Below are 11,772 nucleotides of genomic sequence, written 5' to 3'. Positions count from 1 at the left end.
TATATTTATTTTTCCCTTTCAAAGTCAATGATCTCTAACTGCTATTAATGTTTTTCTAGTATAATAACAAAACTATTGCTGTCTCAATTTGAAAGCAATTATTTTTTATTTATTTATTTTAGAATTTTAGGGAAAAACCAAACACCAAGGCTTCTAGAATCAGAAAATATTTGCCTTTTAGCTATATAAAAATTAAAAGTTAAGCCTATACTGGACAATTTTAGAATCTTTGAATTCAAAGATTTCTCCTATCATTGTACTAATCTCATATTTGATTTCTCCTTCAACAGAGAGAACATATAAAAACATGTTTAGCATTTCCTCCCTTTCCAGGTTGCATTTTATCTTGAGTAGATTTAAAAGCAGATTAGTTGTAATAGGATTCCAGGATGTGGGCAGATGTCTACTTGTCACGGATGATCTCTCTTGCAATCAGCTCCTTCATTATTTCATTGGTACCACCATAGATTGGCTGAGCGCGGGCATCCACATAAGCTCTAAGTAAATCAGAAGATGATTGAATGAATAAATAAAAGATACTGGAAGTTATAAGTTTTGTCTCAGCAGGAAACTATTGATTCCTTTAAAGTATTCATTTAATGAAATCCAAAAAATAAAAGTTCTCTATAAATTACTTTTTTTTTCAGTATGGCATTCATCCTAGATTTGTATAATTATCAAATTCTATTAAGGTACTGATCATTTGTACAGCTTTTAGTTTGCTTGATGTTTAGATTACAATTTAGATTACAATTTCAAAATAACATTAAAAAAATGTTTATTTATTTTTGAGAGAGAGGGAGCATGAGCAGGGAAGGGACAGGGAGAGAGGGAGAGAGAATCCCAAGCAGGCTCTGAGCCATCAGCACAGAGCCCGATGCAGGGCTTGAATTCACGAACCTTGAGATCATGACCTGAGAAGAAACCAAGAGTTGGTCGCTTAACTGACTGAGCCACCCAGGAACCCCAATAATAACATTTATTAGTATGTTTCATTTGATTTAATTTTGTAAACTTCAGCACATATACTAGCATTCTAAAAAAGGCTGTTTCAGATTTAGAGTGGATAGAATGTCTCAATTTATTATTATCTTTAATGTTTCCTTAAAAATGTTGAAATCCACTGGTTTTATAGGAAACAAAAGAGAAAAGAAAGTATCTATTTTCTAACATCCCTTAGATTTCACCACCACTGCTGCCATCAGGAGTATAAATCGATGCTTTAGAAAATATTACTTCCCACAAAGTTAACAAGTAACTTATTTTTTAGAAATGGTTAATAGTCATTCCAGTAATGTATGACATTAAAATACTGAGTAGCTGAGTTTACACACACACACACACACGTTACCAGGAATTCACTTTCGGTAGCAAAGATAGCAACCGTGATACTGTATAGTTGTTTTTACCTTTTCTCATTTCATTTTATCCTCTCAACTCCAGCATCAGGAAGGATAAATATTATTATTGTTTTGTAGGTAAGGGAACTGAGATGCAGCGTAGTTAATACACATATTAATTAGCGGTTGTTATTTAGTGATCACATAACAGATAATTGGCAGGCTGGATTGAGAAGGTAGGTATCCTGCCACTTTGGCAAGTATCTTTTTTATTATATCATAGTATTTTCATTGGCCCAAGCATGTAGGATTAGTTATTGAGCTTTGGACTCAAATTCAAAGGCATTTTTTTTTCAAGCATAGAATCTATTTTTGGTTTTTGCTTTTTATTTTTTAATGTTTTCTTTAATTTAACATTTGAGACAAATTAAATATGCTGGCTCTCTAGGAACATGACCAATTCTGGACTCTTCATATTCTTCATGGTACCTTATAAAAAGTAAGCATTCAGTAAATATTTACTGACTTAGTGCATTACCAAGGAATTTTAGAGTCTCAATACCTACTTTTTGTTGAAACTTGGAATCTAAAGACATTTGTATTTTCAAGTATATATATTTTTTCTTTTGAACAGATTCCATTGTTGCTTATGGAGCACTTGCATATGGAGAATCTACGTGGCACTTTGGCCTACTTCAGCAATCTCAACGCTTCCAGACATTTTTGGATTGCATTGGGCTTTTTTTTTTTCTTTTTTTCACATTAAAGAAATTCCAATGGAGTAGGTAATGAAAGAGATCAGTAGACCTTTTATAGGTTACTAATTAAATTCAGTCATCAACTAAAATTAACAGAGAAAGGCAGCAGAAGGAATGTTTAACCACACAGTGATGGAGCTCTTTATCTCAGGCTATTCTTCCTAGCATGGCAGAGAGGTCTTGAAATGGCAATGCTTAAGCCTCACCTCTTACAGGCCCCAAGCCTAATGAGTAAGAGTGAAATAAGTTCACTAGCTTAAGACCAGTTATTTAAAAAACAACAACAACAACAACAAAATGAAACAAAGCAAAAAAGCAAAAAAAAAATAAAAAAAATAAAAAAAAAGAAGCACCTGTTTTATCTGCAAAATCAAGACTCAGCAATACACACACATAAATACACAAATAAAATAGCTTAATCCGAGGATACAAGAAACACCAACCATTAGAGTGATTTTTTTCCTATCAAATCAAAATCTGTGCACTGCAACCACATAACCCCTAGTGTGTCTAATCAGCCTTTGATATTATCTACTACTCTATCTCTTGTTAACTTATGAAAAGTTCTTTCCTTGTATCTCTGGGGTGAGAAATAGCAGTCTAGTTTAAAAGTTCATACAATCTTTGAACTAACAAACCGGCCAAGAAGGGGATTATTATTCTTGAAAGGAAATATAAGTCTCTCAAATTGAAACCAGGGATTTCAAATAAGCCATCAAGCTACAATTTTTGCTTGCTACTGACCTGAAGGAATCGCCTCTAAGAAAACACAGAGCAAGACTTACTCTGCACTCTAATCTTAAGTCATGTGGATGGGTGACCCCTCACCTCATGTATCTTCCTTAGAACCCGAACTAGACTAGACAAACTAATCCACTACATGTTTACATTTCCAGCAGCGGTTGGAACAACACACTTAAGTATAAAAATAGAGACATTCATTATGATTTGACTTTCTTAGCATTGTGAATATTGTGAATAAGATGGATTAATATTATGAATAAAACATGAAAATGCACAGAAAAAATTCCAGTGATGATTTAATTTGTGCTAGCATAACTCAGTGTTTACTTCTGATTTCATGACTACACAAAGATAAAAAAAAAATCTGCTTTTGATTAAGGCTTGTTTGAAGTAGTTCTGAAAGGATATACCAAAATCCAAGTCCAAGGATTGCCAAAAAAGTAAATATATAAATAAAATCATTTAGTTACTTCACATCTACATTCCCAAAGAAAGGAAAAGCCCTAGTTGTTGCTGAGTTTTTATAAAGGTTATAAATTATACACACCCTGTGATTAAAGCTTTCTGAACTAATTTTACAGAAAATTAGCAGATTATATCTATGCTGCAGCTTCTGTTCTTAATTTAACTTAACTAAAATGTTTATTTTCCTCATTAAAGACCATAAATGTATCAAATGTTTCCAATTATGTTTGCCAAAATGATAAATGTCAAAGTCAGTTTGAATACTAATTTGATAATTTTCCCTTTAGATAGTATGTATTTACATTAAAATTAGAATAGAAAAAAAATTTTTTTTAAGTTTATTTATTTTTGCAAGGAAGAGAGAGTGTGTGTGCACAGGGAAGCAGCAGAGAGAGAGGGGGAGAGAGAGAGAGAGACAGAGAGAGAGAGAGAATCCCAAGCAGGCTCTGCACCATCAGCACAGAGCCCAATGCAGAGCTTGATGTGGGGCTTGATGTGGGGCTTTAACTCACCAACCATGAGATCATGACCTGAGTCAAAGTTAGACACTTAACCAACAGAGCCACTAGGAAAAAAAAAAAACAAAGCAAAACAAAACAAAACAAAAAACAAAAAAACCCTAGAAAAAACTAAAAAAAACTAAAAACAAAAACAAAAAAATCTAAAAACTAGAAAAAGTTTTTAGAAGCCCATAGCATCCATATTCTGAGATTCAGAACTAAACCAGACCTGTCTCCATATAGTAAAACTTCTTTAAGTAAGTTTTATAAACTGAAAATATTGTTAAATTAGAGGAAAGGTTTATTTTCTAGAGCGATGACAAGAAATGTCAAGGGGAAGAGGGAAAGAAGAGATTATGGAAGTGGAGAAAGAAATATAGAAGAGGATGCTGCCTACTGACAAACCAGTACTGCTCCAAACTAACAACAAGAATATTCATGTGTAAGAGAGTAAAAAAGGGTGCATTTAATTTCTTTGGAAGGAAATAAAAATTATATCTGGAAAAAATTATTACTTTTAACTTGTTTTTTAGAGAAAATAATCAAATGCTTAAGATATGACAACTTAGATCTTTTTCATGTGCAAGTTTTTTCCTAAAGTGCCTTTTTTTTACTTTTAAAAAGTGATATTTTTAAAAGAATACATATAAATGACCAACGGTATATGAATAAATGCTCACTGTCACCAATCATCAGGCAAATACAAATCAAAACCACAAGGAGACATCACCTCACACCTGTGATGATGGCTATTAACAAAAAACAAAGGCCAACAAGTGTTGGGAGAATGTGGAGAAATTGGAACCCCTGCACACTGTTGGAGGGAATACAAAACAGGGCAGCTGTGATGGAAAATAGTATGGAGGTTCCTCAAAAAATTAAACAGAACTACCACATATCCTAAAATTCCACTTCTAGGTATTTATTGCAAAGAATTGAAATCAGGACCTGCAAGCAATATTAGCACTCACATGTTCATTGCAGTATTATTCACAATAGCCAAGATGTGGAAACAACCTAAGCGTCCACGGACAGACGAATGTATACGGAAAATGGAATGGAATACTAGTCAACCTTCAAGCAGAAGGAAATTCTGCAATGTGTGACAACTTGGATGGACTTGAACATTCTGCTACGTGAAATAAGGCAGTCACTGAAAGACTAATACTACATGATTTCTACCTATAATGAAGTATCTAAAATAGCCGATTCACAGAATCTAAGGAGGTATGATGGTTGTCAGGAACAAAGGAAGGGGATAATGGGGAATTATTAATCAATGGGCATAGGGTTTCAGTTAAGCAAGATGAATAGGCCTTAGAGATCTGCAGCACAACGTTGCACCTACACTTAACAGTACAGCATGGCAGGGTGCCTGGGTGGCTCAGTTGGTTAAGCATCTGACTCTTGATTTCGGCTCAGGACATGATCTCACAGTTCTTGAGTTCAAGCCCTGCATCAGGCTCTGTGCTGATAGTGCAGAGCCAGCTTGGGATTCTCTCCCTCCTCTCTCTCTGACCCTCCCCTGCTGACATGCACGTGTACTTTCTCTCTCTCTCTTTCAAAATAAATAAACATTTAAAAAAATACAGTATGCGACACATAAAAATTTATGAAGAGGGTAGATCTCATGTTAAATGTTCTTGCCAGGGTAAAATAAAATAAAATAAGATAAGATAAAATAACTAATAGCCAATGCAAATTAAAGGAAGAATAATAACCTATTTTCTATGCATTATGTTAGCACAAAGTTTAAAAAGCAAGAACATTCATAGTTTAGGAGGATAAGTTATCCTCACACTTTTTTCATTTGAGTAAGAGTTGCTACTAACTGGAGAAAATGATTTGGCAATGTATTAAAATTTAAAATGTGCATATTTTTGAAATAGCAATACTACTTTTGGAACTCTGTCCCATTGTAATCGAAAACACATGTATCTAAGACAAACGCATAAAGGTGTTCTGTCGCAGCATTTATTGCTTGTCATAGCAAAAAAGTAGAAATAACCAGATAATGGTTAACCAATAAAATACAATATTCAACTATAACAAAAGTGATATTAGTCCTTCTGTAAAACGATTCAAATAAAGCCAAGTTTTATTATATACTGATCTCTTCCCTTTCTTTAAAAGCGATAAAATCCTTTCTTTAAAAGGTTGTCAGGTGGGCTGATAACCTGAAGCTGTTTCATCTGGTTGAACACACTCTGTAGTCAGCTGACAAATGCAAAGATTTTGCATCTCTTTTCCCTCTACACTCAATGCACAAAGTACAGTAAAGAAATTTTCCTTTTTCTTCACATCATCCAGAAGTGTGTACCACAACAACCATACTCACTTTGTAATCGGGTGCTCCCACATGTATCCCCAGGCTCCATGGAGCTGGACACAGTCATAAGCTACAGTGTTTTGTAACTCACTTGCCCTGGATGACCAAAATAAAAAGCAAAAAAGGAACATTTGAAATGGGTTTTCGCGAGGTGCTTCACAATCAGGAAACAAATAATTTATGACTGTTTAAATACATACATTTATCAAACAATTACAATTAGACATATTAGCCAACAAGAGAAGACTGATATAAATTACATATGCAATAAACTTCTGGAAAGTTTTCATGTAATGAATACTTTCTGCATCAATTGGTTCTGGCTGGGCTTTTGTTAAAGCTAGAAATAAAAAGTGGAAAGCATAGTCTATTAGGTTTTGGGCTACTTTAGGCTTGAGAAGGACATAATAAAAACTTGAATTTTGTCTAATTTATTTAAATTCTCCATATAATCTCAGTTAAATGTATAGTTATACAGCCATCTATTTTCTTTTGCCTTGTGATATGTCTTTTTCTCCAAAGATACCACTTCTACCCGAAAGTTGCAATTCTGAATTTCAGTAACTGTGAAAAAAATTTTTTAGAGTTTTTCAGAAATAAACTGAAAGTAAAAGTGAAAACCTAAAAAGTACTATTAAAGTACATACCATCATATAGGAAACTTTTAAAAGATTACTTGGGTATTATTATTCCCAAAGTATATGTATATTAATATGAAATACTTGAGAAATATTCTTGTTTGGTCTCATCACAGTAATTTTAACTACCATTAAAATTCATAAGATAACTGGTAGGGATTTTATTCATCTCAACATAAAAATATAAGTTCAAAATTCTTTTCACCCCATTTTTCTTTTTTTTTTTAATTAGAGATTCCTTTTCATGTTTATTTAGTTTTGAGAGAGAGAGAGCAAGCAGAAAAGGGGCAGAGAGAGAGGGAGACACAGAATCTGAAGCAGGCTCTACGCTGTCAGCACAAAGCCCGACATGGGGCTCAAACCCACGAACTGTGAGATCATGACCTGGGCCAAAATCGGACACTCAACCAAATGAGCCACCCAGGCATCTCATTTTTCCCTTAAAAAAATTTTTTTAAATGTTTATTTATTTATTTTTGAGAGACAGACATAGTGTGAGTTGGGGAGGGGCAGAGAGAGAGGGAGACACAGAATCCAAAGCAGGCTCCAGGCTCTGAGCTGTCAGCACAGAGCCAGATGTGGGGCTTGAGCCCACAAATCGTGAGATCATGACCTGAGCCGAAGTCTGGTACTTAAGCGACTGAGCCACCCAGGTGCCCCTCCTTTTTCTTTTTTTTTTTTTAACCTCTGCCCACAACATGGGACTTGAGCTCATGACCCTAAGATCAGGAGTTGTATGCTCTACTGACTGAGCCAGCCAGGCTCCCCTAAAAGTATTTTTCAATAATGGGAAACCTAAAGCAAAAGTAAGCATAGACACATTTGCCTATTTTAAATAATTTTTAACTCTCAGCAATAGCCAAACTATGGAAAGAGCCCAAGTGTCCATTGACTGATGAATGATAAAGATGTAGTATATTTATATAATGGACTATTACTCAGCCATTAAAAATAATGAAATCTTGCCATTTGCAACAACGTGGATGGAGCTAGAGAGTATTATGCTAAGCGAAATAAGTCAGTCAGAGAAAGACAAACACCATATGATTTCACTCTTATGTGGAATTTAGATACATGTGGGAAACAGATATACATATGGGAAGGGGGGAAAAAAGAGAGAGAGAGAGGGAAGCGAACCATAAGAGACTCTTCATGATAGAGAACAAACTCAGGGATCGATGGAGGGTGGTGGGTAGGGGATGGGTTAAATGGCTGATAGGTATTAAGGAGGGCATTTGTTGTCATGAACACTGGGTGTTACATGTAAGTGATGAATCACTAAATTATACTCCTGCAATCAACATTATACTATATGTTAACTAATTAGAATTTAAATAAAAATTTGGGAAAAAAATAAGATAACTTTTAACTCAAGCCATAAGACAGGTGAGGATGTTTCTAAAAAGTACAGCAACAATATAATGATTAACAGGTAAGACTCAGGAGGCAACAATATTTGGAATTCTATAAATTTTTGCATTTGGCAAGTATTTTAGTGAAATATTCACTGGGTATAACTAGCTGCTTCCTCTCCTTCAATGTGAAGTAACAGTATGTCTAGAAACTTGGTGTTTTTAAGAACAATGAGGTTAATAGCTATCTGAATATTTCTTTTTCTAAAAATACCTTGCCTAAAAAATTTTTACACTTTTCCAACTAGTCACAGGATTTGCTATAAATGTAAATGTAAAATGTCTCCCCCTAAAAGAAGTTCCCAGTAATTCCACATCAGTTCCAACCTGGCAGTTTTATTATTTTGGAATCATTTCATAAAGAACTATTCTGCATACTTCTCCACTCTAGTTCTGACTGAACTGAACACAGGTTAATGAATAATGACAGGAATTTTCTTCTAAGTTATTTTTGGGCTAATGAGATATGAGAATGTTTGTTTTTAAAACAGAGGAAACCAAGCCCATTTTCAGTATCTGATTTAAACCATGTTCTTGCATCTTAAAATAAACAAAGGCCTTATAGGAGTCTCTTTTCAATTAACTCATCTTTAATACAATTGCTAGTCATCTTTAATACAAATGAAAGTTCTTTCCAAATTTAATAGGACACTTTCCCTTTCACTTAATAGAGCATGTGCAACTTCTGATTGGATAATCAATTTTTCAGAAATTTTTCTTAGATCTGGACACATTTTAAAATCAAAAATGGAGTCTAATCTACTCATTTCAGAGATATCAAAATGTTGGCCCAGAGAGAATTATTAATATTTTTAAGTGTATTTATTTATTTTGAGAGAGAGAGAGAGAGAGAGCACAAGAAGAGGAGGGGCAGAGAGAGAGGGAGAGTGAGGATTCCAAGCAGGCTCCAAACTGTCAGCACAGAGCCCAACTCGGGGCTCAAACTCATGAACCGTAAGATCAGGACCTGAGCCAGAATTAAAAGTTGGACACTTAACCGAATGGTCACCCAGGTGCCCCAACCCAGAGAGAATTAAATTTAATTATAGTTATTTAATGAAAGAATTGGGATTCAATCTCAGGACTCTAAGTGGTAATGTTCTTTTGTGGTCTCACTATACTGCCACTCATCAGATAATTTGAAATTGAACTACTACTTGAATGAGTTAATCAGTCATCCTATTTCAATACCTTAATATCTTACTCTCTTTTTTTAAATGTTTATTTATTTTAATGTTTATTTATATTTGAGAGAGAGAGAGAGAGCATGCACGCATTAGTGGGGGAGGGGCAGAGAGAGAGGGAGACACAGAATCTGAAGTAGGCTCCAGGCTCCGAGCTGTCAGCACAGGGCCTGATGTGGGGCTCAAACTCACGAACTATGAGATCGTGACCTGAGCCATTAACTGACTGAGCTACCTAGAGGCCCTAAATGTTTATCTATTTCTGAGAGAGAGAGAGAGAGAAAGAGAGAGACAGAGACAAAGTACAGAAAGCGTGTGTGGAGTTGGGGAGAGGCAGAGAGAGAAAGGAACAGAGGATCCAAAGGTACCTCTGTGCTGACAGCAGAGAGCCCAATGCAGGGCTCGAACTCTCGAACCTTGAGATCATGACCTGAGCCGAAGTCAGACTCTTAACTGACTGAGCCACCCAGGCGCCGCAATATCTTATTCTCAATTGCAAGCTAAAAGTTAAATCAACTCGAGTAATTTTTAGCACACTATAAATAGGCTTAATGGGACCTTTCAGCGTTTTTTAAAAAGTTGGTTCCTACTGTTAGTTTTCATTTTCACAGCCTTCTTCTTTTAAGACCCTCAAGGTTGAGTTTAAAGTTGGAAGAATTCCATAACAGTCTATGCAAACACCACATTTTAATTACTGAGGCATGCATACCAATATTTCGCCATGGCAGCAGTGGCAGAGTCCAGACGTTTCTTTTCATGCAGCTGGAGACAGCTGTCCACAAAAGCTCTGGTTACACAAATGTGTGTTTTTAATTCTGCCAGCTTATGCTGCACTGTCTTGAGTTTAAAAGAAATGAAAGGGGGGGAAAAAGTGAGCATACTAAAAGAGCACATTTTTAGTCACCTAGCATATCTAAAATTATATAATAAAAGACCTTTAGAGCAAAACAAAAGTGGAATTACTGTTTGTTTGTTTGTTTGTTTGTTTGTTTTACTCTCCAAAAGAGGCAAATATTAACCAAACGGCTTAAATTTAAAACCCACAATACTCATCACCACTAAGGAAAGTTGTACTAGAAGATGGAAAAAAAAAAAAAAGAGATAAATGATAAATAACATCTCATGTTTTAGATTAAAAAGTTTAGACCATTTAGGGAAACTGCTTGAAAACCAGCATGACTTTAATAGGTGAGCACCATCTTGTGGTATAGTCCTTTAAGTACAGCTGTTAAAAACACCTATTTTCCTCTGGAATCTAAAACCATGAAGAATTTCTCTCTCTCTCTCTCTCTCTCTCTCTCTCTCTCTCTCTGTCTCTCTTCTATTTTCGAGAGTGAGAATGAGAGAGAACTGAGGAGAGGGGCAGAGAAAGAGAGAGAGGGAGAGAGAGAGAGAATCTTAAGCAAGTTCCATGCTCAGCATACAGCCTGACTCAGGGCTCCATCCCACAACCCTGGGATCATGACCTGAGTCAAAATCAAGAGTGGGTTGCTCAACTGACTGAGCCACCCAGGCACCCCCCAACCTTTTTTTTTAAGCATACATATTTTTTTAATTAAGTATATATATTTCTCTATTCTGATTCTTTGTTCTAGAGTAAAATAACAAAGTAACAAGCTGGAAAGACAACATTAAAAACATTAATTAAACATTATTTTATTTTATTTTTTTTTTTTTTTATTTTTTTTTTTTTAAGTTTATTGCCAAATTGGTTTCCATACAACACCCAGTGCTCATCCCAAAAGGTGCCCTCCTCAATACCCATCACCCACCCGCCCCTCCCTCCCACCCCCCATCAACCCTCAGTTTGTTCTCAGTTTTTAACAGTCTCTTATGCTTTGGCTCTCTCCCACTCTAGCCTCTTTTTTTTTTTTTCCTTCCCCTCCCCCATGGGTTTCTGTTAAGTTTCTCAGGATCCACATAAGAGTGAAACCATATGGTATCTGTCTTTCTCTGTATGGCTTATTTCACTTAGCATCACACTCTCCAGTTCCATCCACGTTGCTACAAAAGGCCATATTTCATTTTTTCTCATTGCCACGTAGTATTCCATTGTGTATATAAACCACAATTTCTTTATCCATTCATCAGTTGATGGACATTTAGGCTCTTTCCATAATTTGGCTATTGTTGAGAGTGCTGCTATGAACATTGGGGTACAAGTGCCCCTATGCATCAGTACTCCTGTATCCCTTGGGTAGATTCCTAGCAGTGCTATTGCTGGGTCATAGGGTAGGTCTATTTTTAATTTTCTGAGGAACCTCCACACTGTTTTCCAGAGCGGCTGCACCAATTTGCATTCCCACCAACAGTGCAAGAGGGTTCCCGTTTCTCCACATCCTCTCCAGCATCTATAGTCTCCTGATTTGTTCATTTTGGCCACTCTGACTGGCGTGAGGTGA

General features: G+C 35.6%; 1 protein-coding gene across 1 annotated transcript in view; it reads right to left on the bottom strand.

Annotated features, from left to right (window-relative positions):
• Nucleotides 1-252: 252 nt before the first annotated feature.
• ACADL (acyl-CoA dehydrogenase long chain) overlaps nucleotides 253-11,772 on the bottom strand; it is a 46,739-nt gene continuing 35,219 nt past the window's right edge. Inside the window, exons 9-11 of the mRNA XM_047085658.1 lie at nucleotides 10,080-10,207; nucleotides 6,146-6,232; nucleotides 253-497 (exon numbers count right to left, since the gene is read on the bottom strand). Of these exons, the coding sequence (XP_046941614.1) occupies nucleotides 404-497; nucleotides 6,146-6,232; nucleotides 10,080-10,207 (309 nt within the window). The 3' untranslated portion in view covers nucleotides 253-403. The remainder of the gene's footprint in view (nucleotides 498-6,145; nucleotides 6,233-10,079; nucleotides 10,208-11,772) is intronic.

Source organism: Lynx rufus, unplaced genomic scaffold (genome assembly GCF_022079265.1).
Source record: "Lynx rufus isolate CCGP_SWC_20201006 ecotype Redwood Valley unplaced genomic scaffold, mLynRuf1.p SCAF_2, whole genome shotgun sequence".
In the NCBI taxonomy this organism is placed as follows: Eukaryota; Metazoa; Chordata; class Mammalia; order Carnivora; family Felidae; genus Lynx; species Lynx rufus.
This window is presented reverse-complemented; position numbering and strand designations above follow the sequence as displayed.